The sequence below is a fragment of the Lytechinus variegatus genome, chromosome 5, assembly GCF_018143015.1.
Source record: "Lytechinus variegatus isolate NC3 chromosome 5, Lvar_3.0, whole genome shotgun sequence".
Lineage (NCBI taxonomy): Eukaryota > Metazoa > Echinodermata > Echinoidea > Temnopleuroida > Toxopneustidae > Lytechinus > Lytechinus variegatus.
The window spans coordinates 23,070,605-23,083,780 of record NC_054744.1 but is presented as its reverse complement, the minus strand read 5'-3'; the positions used below and the strand labels follow the sequence as shown (position 1 = coordinate 23,083,780).

At 37.0% G+C, this 13,176-nt stretch overlaps 2 protein-coding genes across 2 annotated transcripts in view; one reads left to right on the top strand and one right to left on the bottom strand.

Moving 5' to 3' along the window:
• Positions 1 to 13,176, top strand: part of LOC121415757 (dual specificity mitogen-activated protein kinase kinase 5-like) — a 56,497-nt gene that overhangs the window by 22,808 nt on the left and 20,513 nt on the right. The gene's annotated exons all lie outside the window — the stretch shown is intronic.
• LOC121415758 (complement C1q subcomponent subunit C-like) lies at positions 113 to 11,719 on the bottom strand. Its single transcript, XM_041609087.1, has 2 exons — positions 11,161 to 11,719; positions 113 to 1,166 (listed from the first exon to the last, which is right to left on the bottom strand). Exon 2 carries the CDS (start codon positions 984 to 986, stop codon positions 192 to 194), a length of 795 nt encoding a protein of 264 aa, XP_041465021.1. The 5' UTR covers positions 987 to 1,166; positions 11,161 to 11,719; the 3' UTR covers positions 113 to 191.

Sequence of the window (13,176 nt, the reverse complement as noted above, 5' to 3'; positions counted from 1 at the left end):
AGGTGGAATTAAAAGTGATCTTTGAATATTGGAGCTACATGTAATTATACTGATATCTTCACTGTATTAACCACTATTGAATGATTTGAATAAATACGCACACACACACCCACTCATACCTGTATAGAAGTTTAAACATTCATTGTACAGTACAGTCTCATGTGTGCTACAAAAACTTTGGGTTATAAATTTCAATCACTGGTTGGCAAAGCTGGATAGAGAAGAAACCCAGTGAAGCTGGTGAAACGGTCAGTAGTTCCACTTACTGCATGCCTTGGTTCTATCTGGAGCCAAACTTCATCTTCCACAACCAAGTCAATGATAGCACTGTTTGAATAAGACTGCCTCAGATGGTTGCTGGAGTCCCCATGTATGCCGACTGTCTTCTGGCCGTTTTTCACGAGGATGACAAGGGTGTCACGATTGTGTCCGATACTGAAGGAGAAGAAGTATGTTCCATTAAAGGCGCATTTGTAGTGGCCGGTCTTATTGTTGAAGTGATCGCCAACATTAGCTAGGATAAGATTAAAGTTCAGATCTTTGGGAACATCACCATGCCCATGAAGGTCAAATGTCCTAACTGCTGTGAAAGCTGAACGGAACATCTGGTTTTGTGGAGTGATGGTTCTCCCCCATGTTGTGCTTGGATTGGATGCACTGGGACCTCCTGCATGGTTGGATCCACAACATCCCCAGCAAGGGTCTCCCTTGTCGCCTCTTTGGCCATTAAGTCCTGGTACACCAGAAGGACCTGGTACACCGTTTAAACCATCTCTACCAGGAAGACCTGGTGGACCGGCGACACCTGGAATACCCTGTGGTCCTGGAGGACAGATCGGACAGAGGATAGGTCCCTTGCAGACAGGATCACCCTTCACAGGCTGTCTAGGACTGGGAGTGGATGTTGGGATAGTGGCTTTGAGCATGGTGATCTTGAGAAGGAAAAGTAAGGCCACCTCAATCATATGCTGAACCTGTAACTTCATCTTTTTTTTCTTCAATATCCAAGATGCTGAATAAAAAAAAAGAGTTGAATTCAAGTCTTATATCTCTGCTGTCACTACACTATGTATTCCAAAATATACTAATTCACGCTTCTAAATTAGATCCAGAAAAGGAAATATAGGGTAGCCTTCTGATGGGTCCTGGATTCTCTCAAATAGTATCTGTAGAATATGGTATGATACATGTCCATATGTTAAAATTATGAATACATCATATACATTTACATGTATTAAAAGCAACTTCCTTCCAGTGTCAACACAATATTACCCCCCTCCCCTCCTTTAGTCCAAATGACTTGTATTATTAAAGTGCAAAGAAACTTTGAACAAAATGATTTGGCAATGTGGTTGACCATTAATATGTCTATTCACGCATACAGGCATGAGCATCAGTCACTTTTCAAATGTTACAACAACCATGTACATGCCTCAATTTTTCAATAAAAAAGGCAATGCCATTTGTCCATGGGACATTGCAGAGGCTGCAATGAGAGATTAGATTAAATACCATCATGATGGTTGATATCTAGGAGAAGAATAATCATGTAAAAATTAGTTACTTTTGACGTTGACCTTGACCTTTTATGGAACGCAGAAAAAAGACAATTTTAAAAACGTTTTTCAAGTTGAGGATTCTTTGAAAGTATTTCATTTGACAACTTGTTAAATCATTGCGATAAATGACACAACACTCAAGTACATGTATATTGAAGACAAGTTTCATGTAATAAGGCAAAACCCTGTAATTACAGACTGACTCTAATTAAATTATTGACACGCCTGGTACATTTTGTCCCCATAGGGAATGTACACGTACATGTACACAATTTTCAACATGATGATAAACAGTCAATTAATGTCCCATACGTAACATGTAGTCCAATACATATCTTCTTCTTTTTTATTTACCTTTTATTAAAAATATATTTGAAACTTTTTGTGGTGTGTCACTTATATACTCGATAAACTAGAACTTCCTAGAGATGCAACAATACTAGTATGGAAATGACTTCAAAATGTTTATGGGACATTCAATCTTTGGACAAGACCTAATTTGCATGTTAAATTAGATGACACCTCTTTTTTTTCTCAAAAAAGTAATAAGATGTTGAGGGGAGGGGTCCATGTCCCACCTATGATTGAATCTCACAAGTTTTGTTTTGATTTCTTATGAGTTTTTATAATTGTTTTTATACATGTACAGTGTACGTAATGCCCATTTTACCAATAATGCAAATCAGATGCCCCAAAATTGCATAAATTTGCATATCAAATTTTCTTGATGAAATTTAAAAATTCAACATTTAGGCTTTCTTATCCAACCAAAGATAACTTGTTAAAATAGAGATCTAAGGGTGACCTTTTCTTGGACTTACTCATACATGCAAAATGCAGGGTACATTTCTATAATATACAGTAGGGCCTACATGTAACAGCACAAATGGGGGGGGGAGGCAAATCACCAAGGTCAATGAGCAGTGCTTGATATGGATAAACTGGACAGGTGGGCTGGCTATTAGTGATCATACAACTCCCAAGAATGTTCTGTAATTGGATTAGTCCAAATTATCGGATCACATGATATTCAGCGAATTGCACTATGGCATCCAAAATGCACTACCCTGCACTCTGACGGCGTACAAAATGACGTCAGAGTGCAGGATAGTGCGAAATCTGGAATTATATAGAATTATTTGGAATTTAGATCAAATTTAGCGTTCAGGGCAACTCAGTAACGTGGGGGAGGGGGTGTATAAAACAAATAATGCATGCATTCTTGTGCATAGAGGACCTAAATGATGAACTCTGTGCTCAACATGCCAAATGGATACTGCACTCGGTCGTGTGGACCTCAGTGCTGTATATCTATTGGCTCCTCTTGCACATCGTTCAGTATTTGGTCCTGCATGCATGCACTTACGTGCATTATTTGTATACTAACCAATAAATGCAATATATCGAAAGTATGTACATGTACAAAGAAGTTCATGGGGCCCATTGCAGAATGAGTTGCAATTGAACTAAACTAAAATAAAAACACATGTTTTTTTTTTATTTAAAATTAATTTTGAATTTGATTTTTGCACTTGAGTGCATCTAATTTGCAGGAGAATTTGAACTCCAAGCTTTTGTGACAAAGAAACTAAAGCAAAAAACGATTAAGAATAATTATAAATTATATGACCAGGTAATGAAAAAAAATATTTACAGTGTAGCTCCCATTTTTACACAACTCTTTTCACATTCGACTTGAAATTCAAGCACTTTAATTGTTTGTGATTGATGAAGAAGTGTACGCACATGTAGTAGTTTGCAATGTGGTGTGATGTGAAACGGTTGAAAACCCATATATAATTAGAAAGCACTATGATGTACGTTATTAAATCAGTCATCGAAGTTTTAAATCCGGTATAGTCCCCGACTCCGAGGATGGCCAGATTCACTTCGCACTCACAGAGATCACTCTCACCCCCTCCCTCCCTCTATTTGGCGCATCGTTCTCTCTCAACTCATCCCTCTACCCTTGTGGAGCCGTGATATGTGCAAACGCCGGGATATGTGCAAACAACGGTATATGTGCAAAATTTCGCCGGGATCTGTCCAAACAACGGCATGTGTGCAAACGTGACGACGGGATATGTGCAAATGAACAATTTTGACGGGAAAAGTGCAAACCTCCGGGATATGTGCAAATCACTGTTTTTATCCATATTAAGGATATTTCTAATGAAATGTTTCATAACATTACTGTTAAAATGAGAAACATTCCCGCATAAGGGAGAAGCTACAGCTAGTGTCATCGGCAATGAAACGCTTTTTCAGAGAGGCAGTGGGGGGGAGGGGCACCAGGCTTAGTGGACATTTGCTCCGGCGACAATTACTCCGATGAAAAATCTAAACATTATGCGAAACATAAAAGCTAACCTCCAAAGCTAAATATACCCTAATCGTAATCATGAGAATATTCTGAACCAAAAACTCTATGACTATCCGTCTAGTCCTATGCCTTCTAAGATATTAATTGTCGCAGGAGTATATGTCGTGTCATCTTAAAGGGACATTTAGTACTGTTTCGAACACTGCATGGGGGCAATTAATTAAAGGGGGTGGGAGAGGCAAGCATGATTTCCATTGAACTTTGAACTTGATCTGTTGATTTCATTTCCAGATTTCATCAGAAGTTGTCAAATTTCTTTAAATCTAATTATAAACCCACAATGTCTTGATTACTTTGGCATTTGATATTAATTTTTATGAATCTACACAGCAAAAACTGTGGTGTTAACCGGTGTACATAGAGGACCACACCAATTATTTTACACCGGTGTTAATTTGGTGGTGTTAGTTTTACACCTATAGGTGTTATTACAACACCCTTTTGTTGTTACATTTACACTCTTTGGTGTTATGTTTAATCTCTAGGGTGTAATTTTAACACCTCAGGGTGTGGTCCTCTATTAACACCAATTGGTGTCAGTTTTAACACCGTAGTTTTTACAGTGTATGAACATTCAAACAAGACATTGTTTCCTATCTCTTTTAACACACCCAAAGTGCATCGCACAAATGCGATGCACTTTATCTCTACACACATTTCTAATGTCAGTTTTTACAAAGGTACTGTTTTTTAATGTTTAAAATATGTAATGAGTCTTTTAATTGTTTTTACTTTGTATACGTGAACAATTCAGCCATTTGGCTGCGACTCTGTTTTTAATAAACCTTGAATTGAATTGAATTGAAAACAAAGTGATGTACCGACGCCAGCTTGTGTAATATCAGCCACAAGTGTAAAAACACTGTACCCACTAATGTATATAAAAATATTTCGCACACAATCATGTCATACTAGCGCACTTTACCAACAAGAGGCATTAATTTTGAACTATATACCCACAAATGCGATGCACTTTACTCTCTAATATTTTTAGGTTGCAATTCATACACCGCGATTTTACAACGAATGTTCCATAATAAATGCAGGGGCTGCGATCCGGGGGGGGGGGGGGGCAGGGGGTTCACAGTGCCCCCACTTTTTGAAGCACTAAAACAGTTTTCCCTTTTAACCCAATAACTTTGCCTCTTTCATCTTTGAAGGACCCGTTTAATGTATTAAAGTGTGCCCTTTTACCTTTTTATAAATATAAGTGCCCATTCTCGTATTAGATAAGTTTCCATTCATTAAAACCGCTCTTTTCATGCCCTATCATTGCCCGTTTTTCTTATTTCGCGTTCTTATCCCTTCTAAAAGTGCATATTTAAATAATAAAAATCCTTTTAAAATGTTTCTCTCGCCCCTTTAACTCTGTCTAGGCCGAGGGGGGGGGCTTGGAGGCCCCCCTCCCACCTTGACGAGTCGCGCGAGCTGCTCGCAGACTTTTTACTTTCAAGTCTTGCGCAACATTTGAGACTAATTTTGCGTCACCCGGGTTCGCGATTCCGAAGTTACACAATGTTATGTAAGTGCATGTCAGACCAAAAATTGCTCAAAACATGATTTCGTGTACAAAGTCATTGAAATTGTGTTTTCAACCAAAAATCATAAATGTATAATTATTTTTAGTTTTGCTGGCCTAAATGTACGTATTTTATGCTGTTTATGATCTTAGAAGAGTCCCCAACGAATTTCATTGAAAAAACAATGAAAAACAAAAGGTCCAAAAAACAGAGAAATACATAAGAAATTGCATAAAACAAACAATATAATACATAAGAAATTGATCAGATATCACAATTTTTTCATGTACACTTGCTAAGAACATCACAAAGGGTTTCTATGCCAAAAAATTTGAATATTTGGAGCTTTATTTATGGAGTTAGAGGAAATGGTATGATTTCGCATACTAATTACGCATTAATAAGCATAATTACGTAAAACGATTTGCATGAAATAACTTACATGTACTAAATAATTTTGTAGAATAAATCCCAGACAACATGCGTGCCAATTTTCGGTGCGATCGCACGGTCGACGGCCGAGATCTCAAGGGGGAGGGGGGGCCTGGGAACCCCCCCCGGCCATATGAACTCCAAAAATACCCCGGCCTAGATAGGGTTAAAGTCAAGTCCACCTCAGAAAAATGTTGGTTTGAATCAATAGAGAAAAATCAGACAAGCACAGTGCTGAAAATTTCATCAAAATCGGATGTGAAATAAGAAAGTTATGACATTTCAAAGTTTCGCTTATTTTTAACAAAATTGTTATATGAACGAGCCAGTTACATCCAAATGAGAGAGTCGATGATGTCACTCACTCACTATTTCTTTTGTTTTTTATTGTTTGAATTATACAATATTTCAATTTTTATGAATTTGACGATTAGGACCTCCTTGCCTGAAGCACAAAATGTTAAAATAATGGAATTCCACGCGTTCAGGGAGGAATGAAACTTCATTTCACATGACAATGACGAGAAAATCAAAATATTTCATATTTCATATAATGAAATACAAAAGAAATAGTGAGTGAGTGATGTCATCACTTCCCTCATTTGCATACCGACCGAGATGTGCAAATAACTATTTTGTAAAATTAAGCGAAACTTTAAAATGTCATAACTTTCTTATTTCACATCGGATTTTGATGAAATTTTCAGTGTTTTGCTTTTTTTTTTCAAATCAAGTTTTTGTTGGGGTGGACTTGTCCTTTAAGTTGCCCCTTTGAGTGAAATTCTTCTTCTGCAGTGTGTACATTTTCACCTTTGATCAAGTGCCCCATATGAATATTCTGATAAATGCCCCTTCTCTTCTGGTTTGTTCAAATGTCCAATTTGCTAATATAAGGTATATGTATTTGCAATTAGCGTCCTTTCTTTTATGCAGGGGCATCTGAGCCGAGGGAGGGGGGGGCACTTGCCCCCTTAAGAAATGGACCTCGTTCCATGGACCCCAAAATTTTTCAAGACCAAGAAAAAGAAAAGAAGAAAGGGAAAGAAAAGTGGTGAAATATGATGGTGTTCTCTATGTCAAAATCTATCACAAATGTTTTTTTTTCATTAAAAGTTTTAAAGTTTTGCTCGCTTGCTCGCAGCTTTGAAGAAATTTTGCATCATACGCCATGTTTGCCCCCCTCAATCATTTTGCTCATTACTAGGGAAAATGCTATTTAATTTGTTTTTAAAAAAGTTTTTTTGTTTCAAGTGCCCTTTTCAAAAGAGGAAGTGCCCTTTTTCGCTGTGCCCTCCCCTCCCCCTATAAATTTTGCTCTGCCGACCCATACTGGTAGTCTCCTTTTCCAGACCCAATGCGACCTTACCCTACAAGATGAAGGTTATTAGTCTACTTTTTAATACTCAGTCTTGGCCATATATTCTTCCAAACAACAGGATTAACGCTATACCTGGACTAGCTCAGCTAAGCCTTTACTCAAAACCCGGTGATTAAAAAGAGAAATAAACTTTAAAACTTAGACCTCACCATCGTCTAAACCATTGCCATGTAATCAAGCATATGGATATAGAGTTATCATTTTCTCCAGACTTCATCATTTGAAAAAAATCAAGAATCTTCGAAACTTCAATCCCGTCATCTTCAATACTAAGACCCTGTAATGTAGCACATGGGTATACAGCGTAATTATACAGTGATTGTACAGTGTAGTTTTTTTTAAATAAATGGGTATGGAGCAAATGCTATGCTATAGGTACCCGTTCTTTGTTATAGACTATTAGTTTGGAAGATGATGGGGGTATGAGGATGAAGTATTTAAGATATTTTTAATCACCAGGTTTGGAGTAAAGACTACACTCTATATCCATTTTTTGGCGTAAATATTCATATCTGAATGACACGCCCCTCAAAACCCAAGATAACAACAACAACATTTTCCCACAGAGAAATAATTTATAATTTTATAAACAACCGGGTCTGGAAGAAAGACTTTGGACTTTATTATAATATTTGAAACAACCGGGTCTGGAATAAAGACTTTGAATTTATATTATAATCTTCTAAACAGCCGGGTCTGGAGAAAAGACTTTGGACTTATATTATTATTTTTTAAACAATCGGGTCTCAAATAAAGACTTTGGGCTTATATTATTATTTTTTAAACAATCGGGTCTGGAAAAAAGACTTTGGACTTATATTATAATTTTTGAAACAACCGGGTCTGGAAAAAAGACTTTGGACATATATTATAATTTTTGAAACAACCGGGTCTGGAAAAAAGACTTTGGACATATATTATAATTTTTTAAACATCCGGGTCTGGAAAAAAGACTTTGGATTACATTATAATTTGTTAAATAACCGGGTCAGGAAAAGAGACTTTGCACTTGTGTGCTATATGAACGCAGGATCGGATTTGCCAAAAAGCCCTTCAAATTTAAAACATTTGTGGGTAAAGTGTTATTACATTTGTGGGCGTTATTACATTTGTGGGTGCAACAGTTCCCCCCCCCCCTGCCTCTCTGAATAGCTTTTCATTGCCGATGTCACTGTATAGCTTCTCCCTTATGCAGGCATGTTTCTCATTTTTAACAGTAATTTTATGAAACATTTCATTAGAAATAGCCTTTATATGGATAAATGCAGTGATTTGCACATATCCCGGAGGTTTGCACTTTTCCCGTGAAAATTGTTCATTTGCACATATCCCGTCGTCACGTTTGCACAGATGCCGTTGATAAATTTGGACAGATTTGCACATTTCCGGCGTGGCGTTTGTACAAATTCCGTTTGCACAAATCCCGGCGAAGTTTTGCACATATACCGTTGTTTGCACATATCCCGGCGTTTGCACATATCACGGCTCCACCCCCCTCCTTCGCCACTTGCTGCTTCCATGCCTTCATTGGTCACTTCCTTGTCAGTTGACCAGTCACTACATGTATATAATGTACATGTATGTCTTTAAGCTTTTTTAAGCCTTTCTGGATGGAGTGAAGTTCTATCATACCCAGCACCAATATGAGTAAATCAGTTCTATGTAAATTTCAGGTATTAAGAGATTGTTTTTGCATTGGCAGTACTGCAATCTATGGATATCCAATACTGTATTCTCCATCTCAAGACATATGAATTAATTACATGTAATTAACTCATGTACAGCATGATCATTGAAATGAATGGAGGTGACGTACATGTATTCGTAATAAGACCGGGGGCTGAATCAACCCCCCCCCCTGAATTTTTTGTGATAAACCTATAACACGTGCCATGACTCTTTTCTTTCAAGTCTTGTGCAACTTTTGAATTCAATTTTAATCTTAATTTTTGTCTCACCTGCGAAGCAAAGTGAGACTATAGGCGCCGCTTTTCCGACGGCGGCGGCGGCGGCGGCGGCGTCAACATCAAATCTTAACCTGAGGTTAAGTTTTTGAAATGACATCATAACTTAGAAAGTATATGGACCTAGTTCATGAAACTTGGCCATAAGGTTAATCAAGTATTACTGAACATCCTATTAGAGTTTCATGTCACATGACCAAGGTCAAAGGTCATTTAGGGTCAATGAACTTAGACCATGTTGGAGGAATCAACATCGAAATCTTAACCTGTGGTTAAGTTTTTGTAATGTCATCATAACTTAGAAAATATATGGACCTAGTTCATGAAACTTGGACATAAGGTTAATCAAGTATCACTGAACATCCTGCATGAGTTTCACGTCACATGACCAAGGTCAAAGGTCATTTAGGGTCAATGAACTTTGGCCGAATTGGGGATATCTGTTGAATTCCCATCATAACTTTCAAAGTTTATGGATCTGATTCATGAAACTTGGACATAATAGTAATCAAGCATCACTGAAAATTTTGTGCAAGTTTCAGGTCTCATGATTAAGGTCAAAGGTCATTTAGGGTCAATGAACTTTGGCCGAATCAGGGGTATCTGTTGAATTACCATCATAACTTTGATAGTTTATTGGTCTAGTTCATTAAACTTGGACATTAGAGTAATCAAGTATCACTGAACATCCTGTGCACGTTTCAGGTCACATGACCAAGGTCAAAGGTCAATGAACTTTGGCCGAATTGGGTGTATCTGTTGAATTACCATCATAACTTTGAAAGTTTATGGATCTGATTCATGAAACTTGTACATAAGAGTAATCAAGTATCACTGAATATCCTGTTTGAGTTTCAGGTCACATGATCAAGGTCAAAGGTCATGTAAGGTCAATGAACTTTGGCCATGTTGGGTTTTTTTGGTGAATCTCTGTAAGTTTATTGGTCTAGTTCATAAAAAGTGGACATAAGAGTAACCATGTATCACTGAACATCTTGTGCGAGTTAGAGTAGTATTCAAAGTCAGCACTGCTGCTATATTGAACCGCGTGATGCAGGTGAGACGGCCAGAGGCATTCCACTTGTTCTAATTTAGGCATAGATTAGCTTTTTTAATTGGTAATGAGATTTTTAAAAGAATTTGATATTACAATATTGTAGATTTTGACCCCCAGTCTTCTTAGACATCAAAATGGGCCAGTCGTTTTAGGGATACATGTAGCATTCAGTTGTGCATACCCAGGTACAACATGAATTATGTGATAAACTAAAGAACTGTTTGAATACTGGAAATTCGATGGACTGTGCATGCATTGATATTGCCTGAATGCGGTTTTCAAAGTATTGAATTACCCACTTGCATACATGTACCATACATGATAAACATTCCATTTTAAGGACAAGTCCACCCCAACAAAAACTTGATTTGAATAAAAAGAGAAAAATTCAACATGATTTTTCTATATTGATTCCAATCAACATTTTTCTGAGGTGGACTTGACCTTTAAAACCACATACCATACAGGGTTCTCACAGTCATGGAATATCCTGGAAAATTTTGTGGTCAGGGAATTTGGAAAATTTGTGAAAAGTCATGGAATTGCATTTACTTGTACCTCTTGTCTATGGCAGCTTTCCAGTTTGTTGTGTTTTGCAACTCTCATACTCTGTGATCATACTCTGCTATTATAGTTGGTGTTCATGATTTCCATTTTTCCCAGTTTTTTGGACATCCCAATTTCTACTTAACTCCTGCGATGTCACGGGAAGTCATGGAAAGTGGCAAATTAGTCATGGAAAAGTCATGGAATTCTGTTTTCAAATTTCTGTAGGAACCCTGCATATAAACATGTCATCTAAATTCATTTGAAAATAAAACAAAACACATCTAAAAATTAGTGCAAAATAATTTTACATGTACTTACCAGTCCCCTCGAAGTTAGTCCAAAACTTCACCTGCTTTCCTTTATAGGGAGTACACAACAACCACAAATCTGGATGTCAATATAGGCAATACCTACATGTAGGTAATGACTGAATGCTACCAACTACTACTACGCTTCATATCTTTGAAGATTCCTGTCAAATTCTCTGTGTCTTCTCTCCATTATCCCTCTCTAAAAAAAATCATGCTTTTTAATAGCGTTTTGATATCTCTGGAAACTCTAATCTCACCCATGAAGGTGTTCTGGCTTGTGATTGGGTGTTATGCTCAGTAGGATTTGTTCCATGAATAAATTTAAAAATTTCATCCCTCTTCCGCCATCTCATTTCCATTGCTTTGTCACTCTGTGGATGATTAGGGAGGCAGCAATCCAGAAATTTTCTGATTGCAAGATTTCCCTCTTATCTCTTTTTTCAATTTCATGTTCCTTTTTATCTCTAGATTTCTATCCTCTTGGCATATGAAAATGTTGCTTTTTGATAAATGTTGTGGATTAGCCCACTTGTAATGGTACAGATTATTTAAGTTTGATGAGTTTTGTTTTTTCAAAGATAATATTTTCTACCATGTCAGAGTATGACTACATTATGTGTAAACTTTTTATCATTTTCCAATTCAAATACACATTACATGTGCCACTGACTATTGGATGCCCGATATTTTGTAAACAGATCAACTGGTTTCACTTGGCAATAAGGTGTTAGGTCTCTTAATAAATAATGCTGGTTGCCTCATCCCATCTGCTGGAACCTCCCCCCCCCTAAAAAAAAAACAGGTTGCTATTTTTTTTTGGTTTTTGCTAATAGCAGACCAACAATATACAGGCACAATGTTTTTGTCTCACCTGCATAGCAGAGCGAGACTACATGTATAGGCACCGCTTTTCCGATGACGGCATCATCAACATTGAAATTTTAACAAAGGTCTATATGAAATTTGGACATAAGGATAAGCAATTATTACTGAAGTTCCTGCCTGAGTTTCAGGTCCATCAACATCATTTTAATAGGGTCAATTAACTTAGATCATGTTGGGGAAATCAACATCAAAATCTAACCAAGCTTAAGTTTTTGACATGTCTCATAACTTCGAAAGTTTATTGATCTTGTTCATGGGCATATGGGTAATCAAGTATCACTGATTGTTTCGTGTGAGTCTTAGGTCACATGGTCAAGATCAAAGGTCATTTGGGGTCAATGATCATAGTATTTTATCATATGAATGGCGAGTTTTGTGATTTTTTTTCATTCAGTAGTTGTTTTCAAAGTCAGCACTGCTGCTACATTATATTTAATCACGTAATGCAGGTGAGACTGCCAGAGGCGTCCCACTTATTTGTAAGAAAATGTCAGATTTGGGCAAAGAATTTGCCCAAATTTGTATTCAGTGGAATTAGAAAAAAAAGTTTTGACATGTTTGTCTGCATGAAAGAAAAAGCATGCATGATTTTCTTTGTGCGGCACAGCAGCAAATGTACAGTATTTAAAAAAAAAGGAGAAAAAACAAACAATTGACTGACCCAGTTTTCTGACTTTGAGCTTATTATTAAAGGGCATGCCTTTTTTAACTTGTACAAAATGTAGATAGGCCTAAGTTTTTTATGGGGAGGCAGTATATACAGTGTGCGTTAAGCACAGAATAATGAATAATAATTTGAATTCAGAGGATACCAATAAATCCTAATTTCCATCCAAATTGTTTGCTGAGATAGCGCAAGGATTAAGCTATGAAGGTGTTTTTGCATCGTTTTCTGTGTGTGAGTGAGTGAGTTAGAAGTACATGTACATGTAGGAGAGAGGGGGAAGAGCTTGAGAGAAAAGGGGTAGAGAGGGAGGGGTAGTAACTCTGGAATAGTCTTCCTTCCTCAACAAGAAACACATCATTCATTGTATTATTCAAAGCCTATTTTTTATGAGAGTTTTCAATATTAAATTTATTATTATTATGATTATAATGATTTTGATTATTATAATTATGATTGTTGTTGTTATTGTTA

Excerpts from the sequence above, each read along its gene's own strand:
- LOC121415758 (XM_041609087.1), bottom strand. The coding sequence starts at position 986 with ATGAAGTTACAGGTTCAGCATATGATTGAGGTGGCCTTACTTTTCCTT.